This window comes from Branchiostoma lanceolatum, chromosome 14 (assembly GCF_035083965.1).
Source record: "Branchiostoma lanceolatum isolate klBraLanc5 chromosome 14, klBraLanc5.hap2, whole genome shotgun sequence".
Classification (NCBI taxonomy): domain Eukaryota; kingdom Metazoa; phylum Chordata; class Leptocardii; order Amphioxiformes; family Branchiostomatidae; genus Branchiostoma; species Branchiostoma lanceolatum.
In genome coordinates this window covers 5,106,964-5,126,168 of record NC_089735.1, presented here as the reverse complement: position 1 = coordinate 5,126,168, position 19,205 = coordinate 5,106,964, and the positions used below count along the sequence as shown (strand labels likewise).

Below are 19,205 nucleotides of genomic sequence, written 5' to 3'. Positions count from 1 at the left end.
GTTCATATTAAAACTCTCTCTTTTCTTTTCTCTGTGCAGTGAATATCATTACTCTTTCTGTCTCAATTGTTTTGTTTTTCTGTTATATGGTGCATGAAAAGTCTGTCATAGTTGTCGTCTTCAGTAATTTATCCATTTTTGTTTTTGTTGTCAGTTAACTAATCCTGTGATAATCATTAAGATTTGTCAAAATTTTGTTTTGTGGTATCACAGAGGACAGATCATCTTGAATAAAGAGCTGGATAGAGAAGATATCCCAGCATACACCCTGATTGTCCTGGTGGATGATGGGAATGAAAATGGGGTAAGTTGTTGCCAAATCAATCTTTGATCACTCTGATCACTTGATCGACGCCAGGAGGCGAAAGCTGGCGCACTTGTTCGCGGCTCGCCTCCTGGCATCCGGGAACAACATCACCAGACTTTTGCTGCAATCGGAAGCCTTCTCTTCCAGCCAGCTTTGGCGTCAATATTGCCACCTTGTACGCAGGCCATGAGAAGCCACTTCATAGTGTGGCTTTTAAATAGCTAGTGTATTGTAGATACATGTACTGTAGGTTCTGTCGTTATTGCTTTTTGATGTGTGTATTTGTGTATGGGCCTTTGAGCCTGAGGCAAACAATAAATAGATAAATAAAATAAAATGATTTAGCCCTCCAACTGTACTGTCAATTTGTGTAAATGTTGGAATCTGGACACATGTTTATGCTGCCTACCAAAAAGTATTGCCTGTCATAAAATCATACTGCAGTATGTAGAGAGACTTGCATCTTTTGATCCAAGTCACCATTTAAGCTCTCCCTTTTCTTTGATTTAGAAGACAACAAAACAATATTTCATTTGTTTACAGACTGCAACAGCTACAGTTGAAGTTGTCGTGACAGATATCAATGACAACAACCCCATCTTCAACTCATCCTTTCCCACTGAGTTTACGATACCGGAGGAACAGGACCCAAACCTACCTGTATTCGTCGGAAGGGTGGAGGTAAGTGGTATACGTAGTTTGGTCGATAGAAACCACTTCCTTTTGTTTAATGTTTCATTTACCAACTGGCAAGTAATCTTGAATTGAAGTACGTAATGAAAACTGCAAGTCCAGCCCACAGGATCATGACTGAATGAACATGGTAGGGTAAATTTCCCTGAGGGTTGATGTTTGTCGGTGTTAAGATAAAGAAATCTACATAATATGTAAGAAAGGAAGTCAGAAAGAATTAGGAGGCCTTAAGTGGCATCATTCTTTATCATACATGATGTACTATGAAATGATAATACATTATTTCACACTGATGAGAGTCTGAATCATTGTTATTCTTCCTAGGCCACTGATGCTGATATTGGAGCAAAAGGAGAAGTAGAATATCACCTAGTGTCTTCAAGGTAAGTATTAAACGAACACCTGTTGATGAAGGTTAGACATCTAAGTATACCTCTTACATAGTCAGTCAGTATCCAGTTTTTCAGTAAATTATTCCTTCTGTATTACTAAGACCACCTGTAGTTTGAGGTGTGTACAAGAGCAGAGTGCCAATATTTTGTATACTTTGTTGTTCAGTCAAACCTGTACAAACGACCACCTCTACATAAGGACTGCCTGGTCAGTGTCGAATGTAACCACTTTTTGGTGGTCTCCTAGATAATTTTTCCCATTGACACAAGCATCAAAAGAATCATGTCTATAGTGACCACCTATCCACATAGACTGGATTTATTTTATTGGTCCCCTGAGTGGTCTTTCTGAGCAGTTTCGACTGTATTGTCAAGCAGCTCTAAATTATGTTTGGTATCAGTGATAGCATCTCTTCCAAGGTTCAACTGTCATTGTTGTCTTGTACATTTATAGTATTGCTATTTCAATATTGCTCTTCTCTCTTGCAGTTTTGAAATCAGTCCTGTCGGAGCCATTTACGCCACCCAAAGACTGGACAGGGAAGAGCAAGACCAGTACATTCTGGTGGTCACTGCAAATGACAAAGCACCAGATGGGAGAAGCTCCTCTATAACTCTTACTGTAAATGTCACAGACATCAATGACAACAGCCCACAGTTCCCTCAAGATCTATATGAGGTTGTGGTGGATGAAAATGCAAATGCGACAGTCCTTTTAACGTTGCAGGTGAGATGACAACTGAGTTTGAAAATATGTGACTGTGCATTCCGCCAAGTAGCCAATACCACTTCCATGAAAAATGGAGGAATTGTCTTTGGTTTGTGTTTCCAGATATTTGTGCATGGTTGACACTTTAGAACCTCTTGATGGATTTTACATGGGTCTTGTACATGTATGAAAAAAATCAATTAATCAGTCAATTAATCAATCATTCAATTAATCAATCAATCAATCATGATCTGTCTGTTTCAGGCCACAGATGCTGACCAGGATCCCAGCCTGACCTACTCTATAGCTGACGGGGACACCTCCCTGTTTACCGTTGACTCCACCACTGGGCAACTGTCCAACCTACAGCCATTAGACTATGAGCTGGGACATGAATATACACTAGTGGTCCAGGCTAATGATGGCCAAAATCAAGGCAACACCACAGTCGTAGTTGCTGTGAATGTAAGTGGTGTTCTTCTTGTGCTGGGTTGTGTCCTGATGCTTGTTCATCGATCATGGCCTTTCTTTCCTCAGAGATCGGAATTGTACCCAATCCACAAAAGTTTTTCTCCCTACAGCTTGAACTCCCACCGCTGCCACCATGTTGTGCTAGAGCATGCTGTGTCCTAACACTAGTTCATGTCCAGTAAACTATGTGATAAAGACATCTTTGTGAGCTGACTCAGAGTGATAATTGTAGTTCCCTTAAACCTAAGTGATACAAGTTACCTAGGTCACAGTTATTGTGCCTGATGATACAGTACTACAAGGTACTAAGGTAACAGTTAATATTCCTGATGATAAAAGTAGTGTGAATGCTGTTATCTTTAGCTTGACTATACAACAGGTGTAATCTACAAATAATGACTCAGCAAGGTGATACACTACAATGTACATTATTTCTTAATATGTTAAAGTAATTTCGTCTGATGGTTACTCTTGTTTCTGTTATCTGCCCCCTGCAGGACTTGAATGAGTTTGCCCCAGTGTTCAGTCAGCATGAGTACTCAGCAGAGGTGCTAGACAATGCTGCGGTCGGCACAAACATCACTACTGTAAATGCAACCGACAATGACGTGCAGGTTTGCAATGGCTTGTTTATCTCATAGTCTATTCATGAAGAAGGAAGTGTAGGTTTACACCTTTATGTTCAACCTGTGACAACAAATCCTTATCTTTGTAATGGTGTCTAATAAGTTACACTATCGATTGGCACGTCAATGAAGGTTAGACATCCAGATAATGAGGTACACAATGCAAAAGTTACTCATTGACAAGCAACTTGATAGATGTTGCAAACGGTCAGACATTTCAGATAGCATTTGTTATCTTTCGTCAGTGACTGTTCCTCTTTGTTGTTCAAGGCACTCAAGCATATTTTGCAGGACCTGTATACTCAATTAGTGACAAGCAATCCTTAGCTTTGCCATTGCACCAAATGAATCCGACTGTTCCTTTGTAGCGTGCTAGTCCAGTGGTTAGCGATCTTGCCTCTGGAACTAGAAGCCCCGGGTTCAATCCTGGCTGTATCGCTCACCCCACATGCACGCTACTGGGAAGGCTCGCAGTCCTTAGGACGGGACGTTAAGCCGTGGTCCACTGTTCATTGTGCTTGTCGAAAAGAGCTAGGGGAATTTCCCCGGTACAATGAACCTGTAAATACTGTACATAGCGTCTGTCTTCTCTGTCACGACCAGTGGAAGAATAGCTCATCCGTTCATTGAGTTTATTTGAGCTAAACTGGTTCGACATCACTTTCCTTTCCTTTGTGTCGTGCAGGGTACCCCATCAGCCCAGGTGCTGTACAGACTAGCTGATGAGGACAGCATGGCTGCAGGCCTGTTTAGGGTGGACAGAGTATCAGGGGTGGTCACCACAAGGCTCAACCTCAGGGAGGCACCGGGGGACACATATCAGGTACTACTGCATCCTCTAAAGCAGTGTTTTTTTGTTTGTTTGTACATGTATTGCATATGAGGTACTGTAAACGCCTATGATAGTGGGGATTTAGTTTCATGGTTGGGAGAAAATGGGATGTTTGTAGTGGTTTTTACTTTGTGGTTCAAACAAGGGTGTAGGAGGGCAGAAGACAGAAAAAACATTTTTGCTGTGGTTTTGAGTTTGCAGTGAAGAAGTTACTGTGAAAACCATGAACATTACACCATTGTAACATTCACAGTACTATTGTATCCACTCCTAACGTACACTTCCCATGGCTACAAAGTACATGCATATAGTGTTAGAGGGACTGGCAACAAAATTCCATTTATGGACATTTGAATCCATATCTATTTTATAATTGTCTTATTATGGTAGGTTTGCAGATAGCAGTTTTTTTGATGACTGTAACGAGATGTGCAACATTTTTTGTTAATGCTTGCAATGAGCTGAACATTAAAAGTTCATCTTCAGGTAAAATCACTACCTCTGCACCATCAGCTAGCCTGAAGCTGCCTCTGTATCAGCATCTACCTTGAAATTGCCTGTTGGCATCCATTTGGGAAACTTCAAATTCTTATCAATGCAATCGTCATCTCTTGATTTAAAAGTCTTGGTATCTTGTAGGGCAACTCTGTTGTTTTATTCAGCTCTTGCATTAGATTTTGTTTGCCTGTCCATAAATTTAACTTGGCCTTGTTGTTGTTATACCTAGCTGGAAGTGGAGGCCTATGACGGAGGTGATCCTGCCATGTCATCACAAGCAACAGTCAGCATCACGGTGCTCAGTTCAGACACTCGACCTGTCTTTCAGAGAAATCTCTATGAGTAAGTACTCCCAGGAAGTACTCCCTTAAATCTATATTCTTTGATGGTGAAACTGGTGTGTATAATTTCCCATAGGAATTTTGCAGGTTGAGGATCTTGTTGACCATGAAAACCGGCCAACCTAGACTCTAAGTCTAAGAAAATTCTACACACAGTTTGGCCAATTTTTACAGTTTTTTTCCTACATCAAAATGTTGCATGAAATGATTTCAACCTACCACTGTGTATCAAAGGTTCAAGATTGATAACCATCATCGGTATGAAAGTATTTGGTGTAAAAATGAATCAGGAATAAAGTCAGTATAACCGCTAGTGATAAAAACTTTCCTGTTGCCTTCCAGAGTGCCTTCACTTAGTGAGAACACCCCAGTAGGAACTGATGTTGTGTCTGTATTTGCTGAAGGAGCAGCAGCATACAGCATAGAAAGGGGCAATGATGAAGGTATGTGTTATATATCCTTCCCCTGTAGGGGCATTTGGAAATATCTTTTGTTAGTTGTAGCTCTTTTGGTTTGATTTCTTTGGGTGTTGAGAAAAACACCTCTCCGATGAGCATGGCAAATACTGTGAGGATATCTTTTTGCAGCAGCCATCTGTTGATTCTGAGGTTAAGATCAGATAAAAATGAGAGTCAGTCAGTGATTGGAATAGCAAACACTCCATATATGACTAAATGTAGCAATCACATTTTATGTCTTAGAATATCAAACAGTATTAATATCTGATGAAGGTTGGAGGTCCAACTGAATATTCATGGTGAGTCAATTTTTGTGTTGGATCAAAGCTTCAAATTATCCCAATCAAACAGTATATATATTGTGTACTTGGAGTATAATTTTGAAAAAGATCAAGAGCAGCTGCCAGAAGTAATGTTTTGTTTTCTTTTTCCTTAGGAACTTTCCGGATAGACTCAGGAGGGGTGGTGTATGTGAATAAGACCTTAGACCATGAAACAGTCACGTCCTACAGGCTCCTTATTAGGGCATACAGTGATCAGCCAATCAGAAAGAGGAGGAGGAGAGCCACAGAGGCAGATGGTAAGGAGCAATGTTCTCATTGGAAAAGTTGCTAAAAGTAAAAATTGTTGGTATTCTAGTTTCTTGTATTTTGATATAGTAGATTTTAATGTACCTGACAGAAGGAAGCAGATGTCTTAAGTATATTCTTGGTCTTGTCTTGTAGATCCTGACTATGCAGAGATTCTCATCACCCTGCAGGATGAAAACGACAACCCTCCTGTTTTCACTCAGGACGAGTATGTCACAGGTGGGACATATGGGGCCTTAGTTCCTAGTACAGTAGATTTCCTTGTCTGTTGTCTATGTTTGATTGTTGACTGTTCGTTCGTTCAGTCCCTTGCAGCGCCTAGTGGCACATAGGGAGGCAAGTTTCCTTGTTGTTTCAGTAGCAGGGTGTATTTTTACAGGGAAGATCTCAAGTTGGAAGCCCTTCCCCATTAATATGCTCCAGGCACCTTCTTGAACACGGGACCCCCATTCTAAGTCTCTTGTGAAAGATGGATGCAGCCCCAAGATTTCCTGACCAACTATTGAACCGGGGTCTCCCTGTTAGCAACTGATTGTAACCAGGAGCTCACATCACCTGTGAGGCTGCTACCAGTTGAGCTATAAGGACATCCCTGATGGTTGACTGTAGAAGTTCCTGATAGTTTTTCATGATGATGTTTAAATGCAAAGAAAGAATACCTAGTAACCATTTTTGTTTCCACATACTCAGGAGTCACAGAGACTATTGGCACATTTGCAAGTATTCTCAAGGTGGAGGTAAGTTTGGATGAACTGATTTCTTCTTAAAATTGTGACTTTCTTGACACCACAAAAGTATGGTATGATGACTTACATTTTTACAGATGGTAAATGATTATCAAAATCCAACATGAGTACAAAGTTGATGCCAAGGTCTTTGTTTGCATGGGGTTGTTGTTTAGTTATCTACACTTATGCTACACTTGTATTTAGTTCCCAGTATTACATGTGTAGCAGGACTGGCTCCAGCTTTGAATTTTACTGCACCACTCATTGTTTGCAATCCCATGTTGTTAATTTCCGTTGCTAAATCTGTCATCTCAAGCTTACAAAAATACCTTTTCATCAATTCAGATTTTTTGTCAGATGAGGTGATATTTTTCCCCGTCCCAACAAGCAAATTTCCGGGCTTGAGGGACGGGTCCTGGAGACAGCCCTGATCTTTAGGCTCTCTTTGATCTGCTCAGGAAGTACTTTTTTTTCTGCATCAAACATCTAACAGTTTGCTAACTTGGTTTATACCAGGCCACAGACTCTGACAGTGGGAACTTCAGCACTGTCCGATACTCACTGAGGCAGTCTGGGGAGGAGGATAACACCGGCAACTTTGCCATCGAGGGGTCAACGGGGGTCATCAAGGCAGCTGTACCCTTTACAGGGAAGATGGGAAAAGTGCTGGCAGTCGCTGTGGAGGCTTCAGACGGTAACAATGTAGCTTCTGCACAAGTTATGGTAAGTTTCTGTATATATAATTTGGTTAACTGGTTTATGTATCATTCAGTATAACACAGCACATGGGTATGTCTACATCAAATAGCTTGTAACATTCAAATTATGCCTATTAACCTCTACTGATCTGTTTAAAGCGCCTACTGTACTTAATGACAACTTGTCTATGTATAATCTTTATATCAAAATGTGTGATTTTTAAGCTTTCCTTTGCAATGACAATGAAGAGGGGATGTTGAGAAATCAGGGACTCAGTCGCGGATGATACATGTGTTAACTCCACTTATACTTTCTGACTTTTAAGTGCAAAAATATTGTGTGATTCAGTTAACCAGTTTATGTGATACAAACAAATGATAAAGTTTATATCTAAGTATTTTTCATAAGATAATGTTTGGCCCATCTCTAATGAATGAGTTTGTCCAAACAGGTTACTGTGATGAGTGAGGATAATAAAGTCATCTTGGTGGGGAATGCACCCGCAACTATGGTGGACGAAAACCGCAACAAACTCTTAAGGTTGGATATTTCTCATCAAAGCTCTCATATCCAGCCAGTACTCATGGAAAGTTAAATTTTCAGTAAAAGATTATACAAAGGTATATATTTATCCGCTGAAAGAGATAATATGTCCAGCATAACACTGATCAAAGCAGTAGAAAGCTTCAGTACAAAGGACAGGACCAACCGTAGTGCTTCAGATCTGTTCAAGGTAATGTTGTTTAGGCAGAGTAATTAGCCATCGATTTCAAGACTTATAAGCTTAATGTGAGCTTTGATGCTACCCGGCAATTTTGTTTCATGGATTATAGGTTTTATATTACTAAATAATTTTATTCAAAATCGCATACTGTGTTTTATACACATTCTAGCCTGCTGTCCAACATCACTGGAGGAGTTGCAGTAATTGACAACATCAGCCCTAGTGTTCAGGCAGGCACTGTGGATGCCACAAAGTGAGACTCTACACTATTTGCACTTTTGTGTTCTATCATCTTTTTCTGTAAAAGGGCCTCAAAAAGATACACGCATGGGGAGTGAGGCATGTCGAGAAATTCTCATGATAAAATGGAGATGGCCTTGTTTTTTTAAGTCTATTTGAAGCATGAATGGTGTTCAGTAACTTTAGTGTGAAGACAGAAATGTTGTTGCCTCAGTACCATTTTGATATATCTGTTGGTACATGTATTCTTTATGGTACATGTATTCCTTTTTTTTCACATTGTAGAATTTTTTATAGTATTTATCTCCTAACCTAATCAAGACCTTCCCTTTTCCAGGACGGAGGTGGGGTTCTATATATTAGACAAAGAGACAAATCAGCCAATGTCCAAAGAGAAAATATTAGAGTGAGTATTGTTATTGTTTATTGTATATTTCCTCCTGCCTTGTGAACTTCTAAAATGGTTGCATCCAAGAATATTTGACCTAGAAGCTTTTTTGCAGTTTCTTTGGGAGTTGTCAATGCATCCATAGCTGCTGTCAATCCATACAGTATTTTGGCTTCCCTTCCCTGTATCATACTCTTGGTGGATTAGTTTTTCAATGTAACGTTTCTCTGCTTCCCAGAATTTTAGCATCCAAAATGGATGAGATCAACAAGCTGTTTGGCAGCTTCTTTCCCGGGGATGAGGTGCTGGAGGTGCGCGCGCCGGAGGAGCAGCAGGTCATGACGAACAGTCTGTCCTTCACCGAGGGAGCGCTCATCGCACTCGGCTGCCTCATCTTCCTGGCTAGTGTGGTGGGCATCATAGTCATCATCATCACATGGAGACGGTAAGGACAGGAAATACTGCCCATTTGCTTACTAAATGATTAGGCTAAAAGTAACACTGAAATACTTTGAATAAAGTGATTTGCTAGCTTTTTTAGAGAAAAAGACAAATCAGCCAGTGTACTACAGACTATGCATTCAGCACTAAGGAGAGGACCGTCTAGGACATTGTACTACTCAGTACATAATACACATTCAGCACCAAGGACAGTACCATTAATTGTATTCAACATAGTAATGGCATAGGATGATATTCATATGGATAAAGGGTAGCCTTGGACTCTTTGAAAGTACATGTAGTACTTGAGGTTAATTGTTGATGTTGTAGATAAGATTTTAAAGATATACAGAATAACATCATAACAACACTTAGACAATTCACCTTTGATTCAACTCAGCAGAATACTGCAAAGAATATAGATACAAGTTTAATAATTTTCAACTGTAAGCATTTTAACCTCAACAATAAAATGTTTAAGATGCTTTTCAAAATTGCTTCAAAATGGCACAACCAGAAAAATTAAGACAATGTGCACGATGATCAATTGGCAACAGGAAAAAAAGGGAAAGACACTGGAAGTTGAAAAAATCTGATTATCATCAAAATTCAGTGCCAAGGAGAGGGCCATCCTTTAGGGTGTACTGCAGACTACACATTCAGAACCAAGGATAGTACCATTCTTTATAGTGCCCTACAGATTACACATTCAGCACCAGGGAGAGGGCCATTCAGGACAGTGTACTACATAATATACATTCAGTACCAAGGACAGGATCCTTCTTGAAGTGCTCTGCAGACTATGCATTCAGCACCAAGGAGAGGGCCATTCAGGACAGTGTACTACATAATATTCATTCAGCACCATGGAAAGTACCATTCCCCATAGTGTCCTACAGACTACACATTCAGTACCCAGGAGAGTGTACATTTTTTATAGTGTACTACAGACTACATATTCACCAAATAAAAATATAGGGCAAAGCATACTAGTACTTTTAAATTGACATTCTAAAAATGTTGATGCAGGGTCCCCAAACAAGTGAAAATACCGGATACCCAGAAGTCAAAAGTCAAATAAGCTTTTAAAACTTTCCAGTATCTTTCCCATTCAAAGGGACCAGTCTTAGTTTCGGTCAGTCATTGACATTCCATGGTCTTCATACTTGTGCTAAATCCATCCATGTTATCCCACTAACCCTCCCATCCCGCCATTCCAATGCTCAGCAACTCTGTTGAACCTGTTGTGTTGTTGAAGGTGAGACCACAGAAACAAAAATAGTTTTGTGTGGATACAAGACTAACAGCATGATACTGTGTGTGTGTGTGTGTGTGTGTGTGTGTGTGTGTATTATGTTATTTATTTGCTTTAATAGTACAGTTGTAATGCATTCTGTTATGTGTGTAGATGTATATAGTGGATGCTGACTGTGTCATGTCCAGCTAGTGAATGTTTTCATGCATGTCTACATCTTGATTACTTGAAGCAGGGTTTCCATTTACTCTTAGCAAAACAATATAATTTCTATCCCCAAGTCAACAAAGAAAACTAAAGATTTCCTCCAAGCAATTCTAATTCTCTACCAAGCACTGTTTTTTTCAGTGGTGAGTTTATACCAATAAAATAAGTTTATATGTACGTAACATTTTAGTGACTATTTGTCACCTTCCTCAGAGCAATACTGACTGATTTTCTAGATTTTTAGTGTCTTTCCAAATAGAAGAGACCAATGTAGCCTGAACTAATAGAAATGGAAACCCTGAAGTTAAACAAGACCAAAGTATCAAAGCACAAAAACCCATCATTCCTTACAACACTCTAGGCGGACGAATGCTCTGATGAAGAAAAACCGGCTGTTATACATTCCCAACTATAATGCGTATGAGGAGCTAGATGGCACGAACACCAAGTATGTTCATATTTGTTTTATGTTGATATCAGTTTGTTTACCTTGGTGTATCTTTGTATTTCCCAAACTCAAACAAGTTTAAGACATCATTCTTGTTCATCATCTCTTTCTGTTGAGGCCTTCCTTATGATTGCTGTCGTGGCTTTCCTGTATGTGAGCATTTTTGTGTTTTTCCTTCTCACAAACTGTGCACCAACCTTTGTTGTCAACTTTTCCTATCTGCTCCTGTTAACCTCATTGTTTAATTTTCATTGTAAATCATTGCAAAAGGCTTTGAATCATCTTATTGAATACTTACACTTTCTATGTCAGATCTAGATTTTTTCGACTGGTTGACATATTTGCTTCATCTTAAAAACAAAAGGTTATTTTAACATTTTTTGTAAGATTATCTGTTGATGCTTACTTTACAAAATGTGACTAAATGTTTTTTTTAATAATCCAGCGGTGGAGTACCATATCTCAGGGCCTACGAGTCACAGGTAAGTTGAAAACTCAATTCGTTGGCTGTAACGTTTTTCTATGTAACCCTTTATGCTACTGGGACATCAACAAAACTATGATCACAGAGTTTCTCAGAAGAATATGTACTAACTGTGGAAAAATATGTTACTTAGGGTCTGATAAATGATCATTAAAAGTAAAGCTGTTTTTCTACAAGAAATAGAACCACTTTTGCCTTATTTCATAAGGAAGAAGAGTCATCTATAAGTATGATAAAACACAGAATGAAACAAGAAAGCCAATGTCAGCTTCAGGACTTTGCATGGATGAAGGTACCAGACCAGCCGCCAAAACGTGTAGAGATTGACTAAAGTTGTGTACTAAAGAAAACTGCATGTATGTTGAAAAGCGAGACTTTAATCAAGTTGATGTTCCTACATTATTACAAGAAGTCATCATCATCACTCCAGGGTGTTTTCACTCCTAAGGAGGAACCCCTCGCTTGTCAGACTCCAGGCTTTCCTCTGTCTAGCAGTTCTTGACCATGTAGGGCCCAGGTGTTCAGTTAAATTGTCACTCCATCTTATTACAGGAAGTAGCAATGGAGATCCCAGAGGGAACAGACCCCAATGAACAGGACGTTGTGTTCCAAGCTGAGGACGGCAGCTTCTATGCAATACAGATGAGGAACCCTGTGTTTGATAAAGGGTGTGTATAGAGAACAATATCACCTTTATCATAAATGTTTTTGGGGATTTTGAAAATGTGACCCAGTTCTGATACAGATGACAACAACTAGTATCTTTTCAAATGTTCTGTGACGCAGTTAAGAGAATGACATGTTTCTACTTCAGCTGAAAACTATACTACACCTGCAATGTGAGCTTTTTTTTTAGAAAAGGACAAGAGCCTTGGTTCAAAGTCTCCTCAATAGTAGTATCGCTTCCTTGCCCCATTCTTAAGGGCTTTTCCTTTCTTCTTTCTCAGGTTAACCCTTTCAACAACATAAAATTTCATTTCAATGATGACAACAACAGTAATTATGATGGATAGATTTTCTAAGCACAGTGTAAAGTATTTGAATGAGGTTGTGTGACCACCTGCATCTCTTCACTAACTCTTCTTCCTGACATGTACGAACTTGCTAGCCCTTTATACCCTTCTCATAACACTCTTCTTGTCTTCTACTGCTCTCTGTCCTTCTGCAGAACTCTTCTGTACAGCTCTCTTGGTAGTGGGTCCTCTATGCTTTACGAGGCTGACACTCCAACAAGCAGTGGCAGTTACGCTTACAACATTCCCAAGATTCCCTTCAGATATCGCCGCGTTCCCATAACTGTCGCCCCGCTGATCAGCTGCCATCACGTCCCCATGGCTTCTTCAGAAAGCGTGGACACCGACTTTGAGAGTGCTAACGCGCCGCCCCCCTACCCTCCCCGGCCCCCGCCTGACTTCTTCGACAGAGAAAGCATAATCGCGATTGATGCAGATGCATCGAGTAGTGAAGAAGAAGACAGCCCTGTTAGCCTCTTTTCAACCAGTAGCGGACCGCTCTTAACGGTGCCGCAGAAGTACCACGTGCCCATCGGGTGTGTGAGAACGCCGTCTGGAAGTTTCCACAGCCCCCTGAGTGGCCAGACACCAACCAGTGGAAGAACGTCATTTTCCAGCCATCCACTGCCATCCAGTGCCACTTACTCCAAATTCGGTGGACCTTCCATCCCTTCCTTTCCTACCTCTGGCTACACCTCTATTGGAGGCACCCCGATCCCTTCTATCCCCTGCAGCACCGGCACCCCATTCAGCAGTCCTGCCCGCTCTGGCATCTCCCAGAATGCACCTCCCCCAAGCACCACTGCCCACCTCCCCAGCAGGAGAGAGTTCAGGACATCGCGGGGGGTCCCGGTTAGAATCGTTCCTCTCACTCTAGCTTCCCCTGTTCCGAGAAATGGACGGAAAAGTTCTGGAAGTGGACGCTCACAGTCGTCGTCTGTCGGAGATTCGTCATCTGCAGAGAGCGTTGGCGACTCACCCAGACAAGGACGGCCTAGGAGAAGAAAATCTTCCTCCAAAGATATTGTTGATAAAATCTGAAGTGTGTAGACAGTACGGGGTGAGAAGTTATTAATTGTAATATGATAATTGTAATAGGATATTTGCATGTGATGTCCTGAAATGTACAAATACAGTGTACTTGGTGTCATTTTGGTGGATCCAAGATGGAGTCAGACATTTGGAACACACACACAATAATTGTAGGAAAGAAACCTTTAATAGTCTGGTGCTAACTAAATATGAAAAGAGATACAGGAAAATCACCTTTTTATCACATTTCTCTTTGAATGAGATTGCAGAGGTGTTTAACTAACCAAAATGACAGATTGCCAACTTGTATCATATGACTCAAAATCATACCAGCATATTGTTTTCCAGACTTTTTCTCTCAGTCAGTACTCTGTTTGATTTCTCTTACCTGAGTGCTTCCTTGCAGCCTTACAAAGTGCTGGCTGCCCCCCCCCCCCCATGTCTAGCCTCCATAGCAGGCTCTCTGGGCTTTTTGGGGGGCTGGTAATACACTTTTTGCTTGTACTGGGTTGTTTGTGAAGCCAGCCCGTAACCATTTGGCCCGTACAGGCCCAGAGAGCCTGCTATGGAGGCTACCCTATATCCAGATAATAACACAAAATGTGAAGAAGTCTTCTGAGATCCAGCCATATTTAGCCTGTTTCTGCTCCAAGCTCTAATAGCCCGTCAACAGTTGTAAGGTAGCCACAGCTGGAGCACACAAACTAAACAGGGCTAGCTCTCAGACTGGTGAATAAGTGATCTGCAGTATTAAACAATTGTGTATTTCTTTGCTGTCTGTGTGCACTGACTAAGCTGTACAACTGATATTCTGCATCTTCTACTCTTTTCCCTCTGCTCTCTGGACATGTCCTTGACAGGAGAAGACTAAGATTTGCAGGTAAATGTTGTTGTTTCTTGGTACTCACAGGGAAAGCTGGTGGTGGAAGAATATTGGGCATCGTTCATGTATCCACGGCTAACCACTCACACATTTTTACAGCATCGCACATGCAGTTCCATTCCCAAAGGGCTGGTATTTCTGAGCCTATCACAATACTATTATACTCTGCTTACTTTGTATTTGAAACCTTTAAGGCACTGAAAATTTGGAAACATTTGGAACTTGGAAAATATATGACTTAGTCCAAATTTCTGTCACTATTAAAGTTATGGCAGAATTGAATTTTCAAATTACTGTGCCTTGATGAAAGCATTACTTTTCTCAAAAATCTCACCAAACTTTCCTTTGTATTCAACAGAAAGTTGAAATATAAGGCTTAGAGGGAATTTAGATTTTCTGATTTTCTAGTGTCTTTCCAAATGTGACATGACTAGTGGTATGAAGTACATCTGTATATGGGAAATAAGCTGCAATGGCTAATGATCATTTTTTGCTTCTCATTATTTGTTCTTCATGCTAGTAGGTATCTAACACACAGTGTAAATTTAATTTCAGATGTCCAGTTTAAAAACTTGACAGTGTATCATGTCCGGTTTAAGGAGCCTGATTGATCAAATTATATCATGTTAAAGCTGCTTCAAACTAACTTTCTATTTCATGATTTGCATGGTGCCTGAAGACTAACATCAACAATGGAAACATTTAATCCATGATAATGGGTATGAAGGAATCAATCTGTTGAAGGCACAGTAATAAAAAATGAATGCTGGAGATTGTTTGATATTCAAAGCAATGTTTCAAATGTGCATGTGTGAAGTGTGATGTAACTTTGTACGTTTGGTCTCATTCTCTCAGATCCTTTGTGGACAACAGGAGCGAGCAACGCTTGATCTCAGAAGATGAGCCGCAGATCACACCGTACGATGAAGTTGCAGATGTGGAGGTGGAGTCCACAGCTTTTAGGGGCAGCCACGATGTCCAAATGAACCCAACTACAAAGTACCAATCAACCATGATGAGCACCTTCAAGGCACCAACAACGGCAACGGAGGATCCAGACATCGTTCCATACGAAGGTCCGACCTCCCAACCTCACCAAAGTACGCAGTCTGCCCCCCCTGCCGGTCAGGGGGATGAGAGGCCGAAGGGAAGTTATGATGCCAAGGGGGTTCCCATCACCCTGCTGTGAAGATGAAACAAGCGATGAAGACAAGGAAGAAAACGTTGTGTTTCCCAAACAACCCTAGCAACAATCTGCCTTTTTGGGGGGTCGACTGCTGACAAGGGACATAATTTTCAATCTGACATGATCTGAGTGATGAAAACATTGTAGAAACGTTTTCCATAATATTATTAGTATTCTTCTTATTTCTGTTGAAATATTAGTAATATGATCATATGAACAGACCCACCAAACCTAGGTCCCCTTGGTCATGACAGCCTATTGTGTTGACGGCTGAAATCTAAAAAAAAGAGAGAATCCCTACCTACCTATCTAATTTTTTTCAGGACTGTAACGTTAGTAATGGAAACACAACATTACATTTTTCAGGCCTGAGCATTTTCACAAGATGTGTCACTGCCAGATCTCTATTTGCATCTTAGAATTATAGCTCGACTTGAAGGGAAAGTCCAATACTCTGTAACCACTTTGTATAAAGTGGTTAAGGATTAAAGAAGTTCACAGAGTATTAAAGAACTTTCAATAAACACAAAGATGATGTGTACGCTTGAGCTACAATTCAATGAAATGCAAATGGCACTGATTTGACAGCATCAGTTGCTAGGTAACTTTGGTTTGTCTAAAATTTCTCTTCACTGGTATGAAAAGGTCATGTGAGGAGTATTCTCTACAATATACTCCGTCAAGGTTGGATATTATGGAAATAACTGGTGACCTTAGATTTGTCAGGACACTTGGGATCGGAAAAATCTGAATTTGCTGTGAGCTGTAATGGTCAAGTTTTGGTGAATGTGCAAAAGTTCCATAATTGATTGAAATAGCTTAGTGCTTTCCTGTTGTGATTATTTCTGTCATAAATTATTAGCTATCTGCAATGTTGTATTTCGAATTCAGCTGTGTTAGATTTTGTTAGATTCCCAGTGTCCCTCCAAGTTCAAAGTGACCAGTGCTGGATTTATATCTACAGGTACCATTAAGAACGATATCACAGTTACAATGGTGAAACTTTGTACTTCAGTGAATAAATCTTTTTACATCATCGACTGTTTGCACCTTAAACAGAATATGAATTTTAAAGAAAACAAGTGGTTCAGATGGCCACATGCTTTTCCTGTGTACATAGGAGATATGGCTCGGAAAGTCTGCGTAATGTTCTGAAAGTGTTGTACCTCAGCTAGAAATTCAATACATGTAGTACTGAGTACCAGCTTGAAGATGTGCCCTGTATCTTACCGTATTCCTCTGGTGCCATCTAGACAGTACGATGTTTGCATGGAGAAAGATGTATATTAGATGTTGTTATGGGTGGATAGCTATTGTTATTTTGATGTTGAGTATGGTTGTGTTACACTTTACTGTGTGTGTCCCTGGTGGACAAAGTTTTAATATGAGTTCTTTGCAGAGTATTAGACTATCGAGTGTATCAATGTCTATTTTATTATTAAGGTTTGGGTCCAAACTGCATATTAAGTATAACAGCGACACAAGTGTTCATGTACGGTTTGACTTTTTCACTCTGGAGAGAGCTGGCAAGCAATGCTGATTTTAGGTGAATGGATTTTTATTGAATTTTGTCTGTTTGACATTCAGACAATGATATACCGTACCTTTGAAGCAGGCAACACTAGTACTGTGACCATGAGAGAACATGTTGTAACTGCTGTGTAATAGTAAATGAATGCATGTTGTACAACAGACTGTATAATGAACCGGCTTGACCTTGTATGTTTACCCTTAAACCCAATTAGGGGTCTCCAGATTATGTTAAGTCTAGTTTGTGGGACAGTATTTTTCCATAGGACCAATGTTTTCCATCAAAATATCCCTCTGGGCTTCCTAGATAGTTTTTTTTTTTATCCAAAAGGTGGATTTATGAAGTCAGACCTGTGCATTTGCCAAAAGCTTTTGATGATGTTTGGAATGTGCGAGTATATTGTGAATGTACGAGTATCTTGTTGTTGCTATAGTAATGTGACCAAAGAGGTATGCAATATGACAATATGTCACAGTGTGGTGTAATATTGTACTTGAAGTGAACAAGACTGAATATTGTGTATGTCTGTCATGTTTGGTGTTCATGTACTAGACAATGTTTATAAACTTGTAGTGAAACAGTACTGTCAAGTGATTCCCTCTATATGAGGACCACCAGTTTTGTACCTTTTTGGTGGTCCCTTAGATAACTTTTCCCATTGACACAAGGATTTTAATTCTTAAAAGAATTCTATCTATAGTGACCACCTGTCCACATAGACCAGACTTTGGCAAGTTTGACTGTACTATATGTAGCAGTAGGCAGATTTGGTATATATAGGAATTTCTTTTCTCCTATAGATAATGGTGTAATGTAGCACTTAAATATGTTTTTGTTGCTTGCACATCGACAGTATTATTTAATTGGCAAGTTGATTTCTTTGACTTTAGCAGAATGTTGGAACTTGCTTTTATTATGTTGTTGAAGATTCTTTCGCTGGAGGATTTTGTGTTGTTTACCACACGCATGACGTCAGCTTTTTTCAGAGATAGGAAAGTCTTTTATCCGTTAGAAGGTTATATGATATGCGGTGTTAAGATTTGATTTCATCATTCTATGCAAAAACACATAAACCGTAATAAGTTAAAGGTGTTTTTGATTCCCTATATTCTAGTGTATTTGTGCAACACAGACATACGTTGTGATTTTGTGTATCCATTGCTTAGGCCACATCTTATGGATGACATCCATGCTCATTGATTTTCGCCAGTACCGCCCCACAATTTACTGAAGTTGGAGCAATCTTTCCATTAATTACATGTGTCTGAACCTAGCAATACTGCTGCAGTACTAATAGTGATCAATGGAAGTCGATTTTGATCCATGCAATCAAAGACAACAATAGTCCGTTGGACACAAACCTCCGTGAAGTTATTTATGGTGTTAGTGGTGTGTGCTTTTGTTTTAATGGTATTTGAAACCCTCTTTACTGTACTGAACAATTACTTTAAAACCTGTTTCCATTTAACGGGAGGAGCCCTAAAATAGCACATGTCAAAGATAGCATAAAAATGTTAATCGTACACCACTTACATATAACCACTCAATCGTCGCCATGGCAATACGTTTTATTGCCATGTTTGGTTTGGTTTTGGTAAGTTCGCGCCCAAAGAAGTCATTTTTCGATATAATAACCAAGCCACACAACGGTTGGTCTATAAGTAGAAAACAATTATTCCTCCCAAACTTAACCTAAACTAAACAATGTTAATATGCAACGTTAACTCATACTGACTTGAATAAACGTCAATACTTCTATTAAAATCAAGGAACCCACATATTACAGAAGAAGGGGGTAAATTCGTATTCCACTGCCTCAAGAGAAGAAGCCAAACCCAACATAACTAGATCGATGTATATTCTAGAATTTAAAAGTTAGTTGACTGTAGTAGAAACTAGTCCTCAATACCATTATACCCATGTATTATGCATTTGCAATTAGCCTCCGGGCATGTACTTGCAATAAACATAGCAAGATATTAAGCAATAGAGACGCAAATACAGCAAATTATCATGCGTTTATCATCTT

General features: G+C 39.8%; 1 protein-coding gene across 6 annotated transcripts in view; it reads left to right on the top strand.

Moving 5' to 3' along the window:
- Positions 1-18,089, top strand: part of LOC136449017 (protocadherin-15-like) — a 44,621-nt gene extending 26,532 nt beyond the window's left edge. For 4 of the 6 annotated variants that reach the window (XM_066448779.1, XM_066448776.1, XM_066448777.1 and 1 more), the window contains 21 exons: positions 214-304; positions 851-988; positions 1,325-1,383; positions 1,882-2,119; positions 2,366-2,566; positions 3,070-3,186; positions 3,884-4,021; positions 4,758-4,870; positions 5,212-5,312; positions 5,764-5,907; positions 6,053-6,136; positions 6,608-6,654; positions 7,162-7,368; positions 7,796-7,884; positions 8,238-8,321; positions 8,646-8,714; positions 8,935-9,141; positions 10,961-11,047; positions 11,493-11,529; positions 12,084-12,199; positions 15,315-18,089. In XM_066448779.1, the coding sequence (XP_066304876.1) occupies positions 214-304; positions 851-988; positions 1,325-1,383; positions 1,882-2,119; positions 2,366-2,566; positions 3,070-3,186; positions 3,884-4,021; positions 4,758-4,870; positions 5,212-5,312; positions 5,764-5,907; positions 6,053-6,136; positions 6,608-6,654; positions 7,162-7,368; positions 7,796-7,884; positions 8,238-8,321; positions 8,646-8,714; positions 8,935-9,141; positions 10,961-11,047; positions 11,493-11,529; positions 12,084-12,199; positions 15,315-15,648 (2,701 nt within the window). In that variant the 3' untranslated portion in view covers positions 15,649-18,089. Of the gene's footprint in view, positions 1-213; positions 305-850; positions 989-1,324; positions 1,384-1,881; positions 2,120-2,365; positions 2,567-3,069; positions 3,187-3,883; positions 4,022-4,757; positions 4,871-5,211; positions 5,313-5,763; positions 5,908-6,052; positions 6,137-6,607; positions 6,655-7,161; positions 7,369-7,795; positions 7,885-8,237; positions 8,322-8,645; positions 8,715-8,934; positions 9,142-10,364; positions 10,903-10,960; positions 11,048-11,492; positions 11,530-12,083; positions 12,200-15,314 lie in introns of those variants that run through there. The other 2 variants (XM_066448780.1, XM_066448781.1) reach the window with 2 other exon arrangements.
- Positions 18,090-19,205: the final 1,116 nt, after the last annotated feature.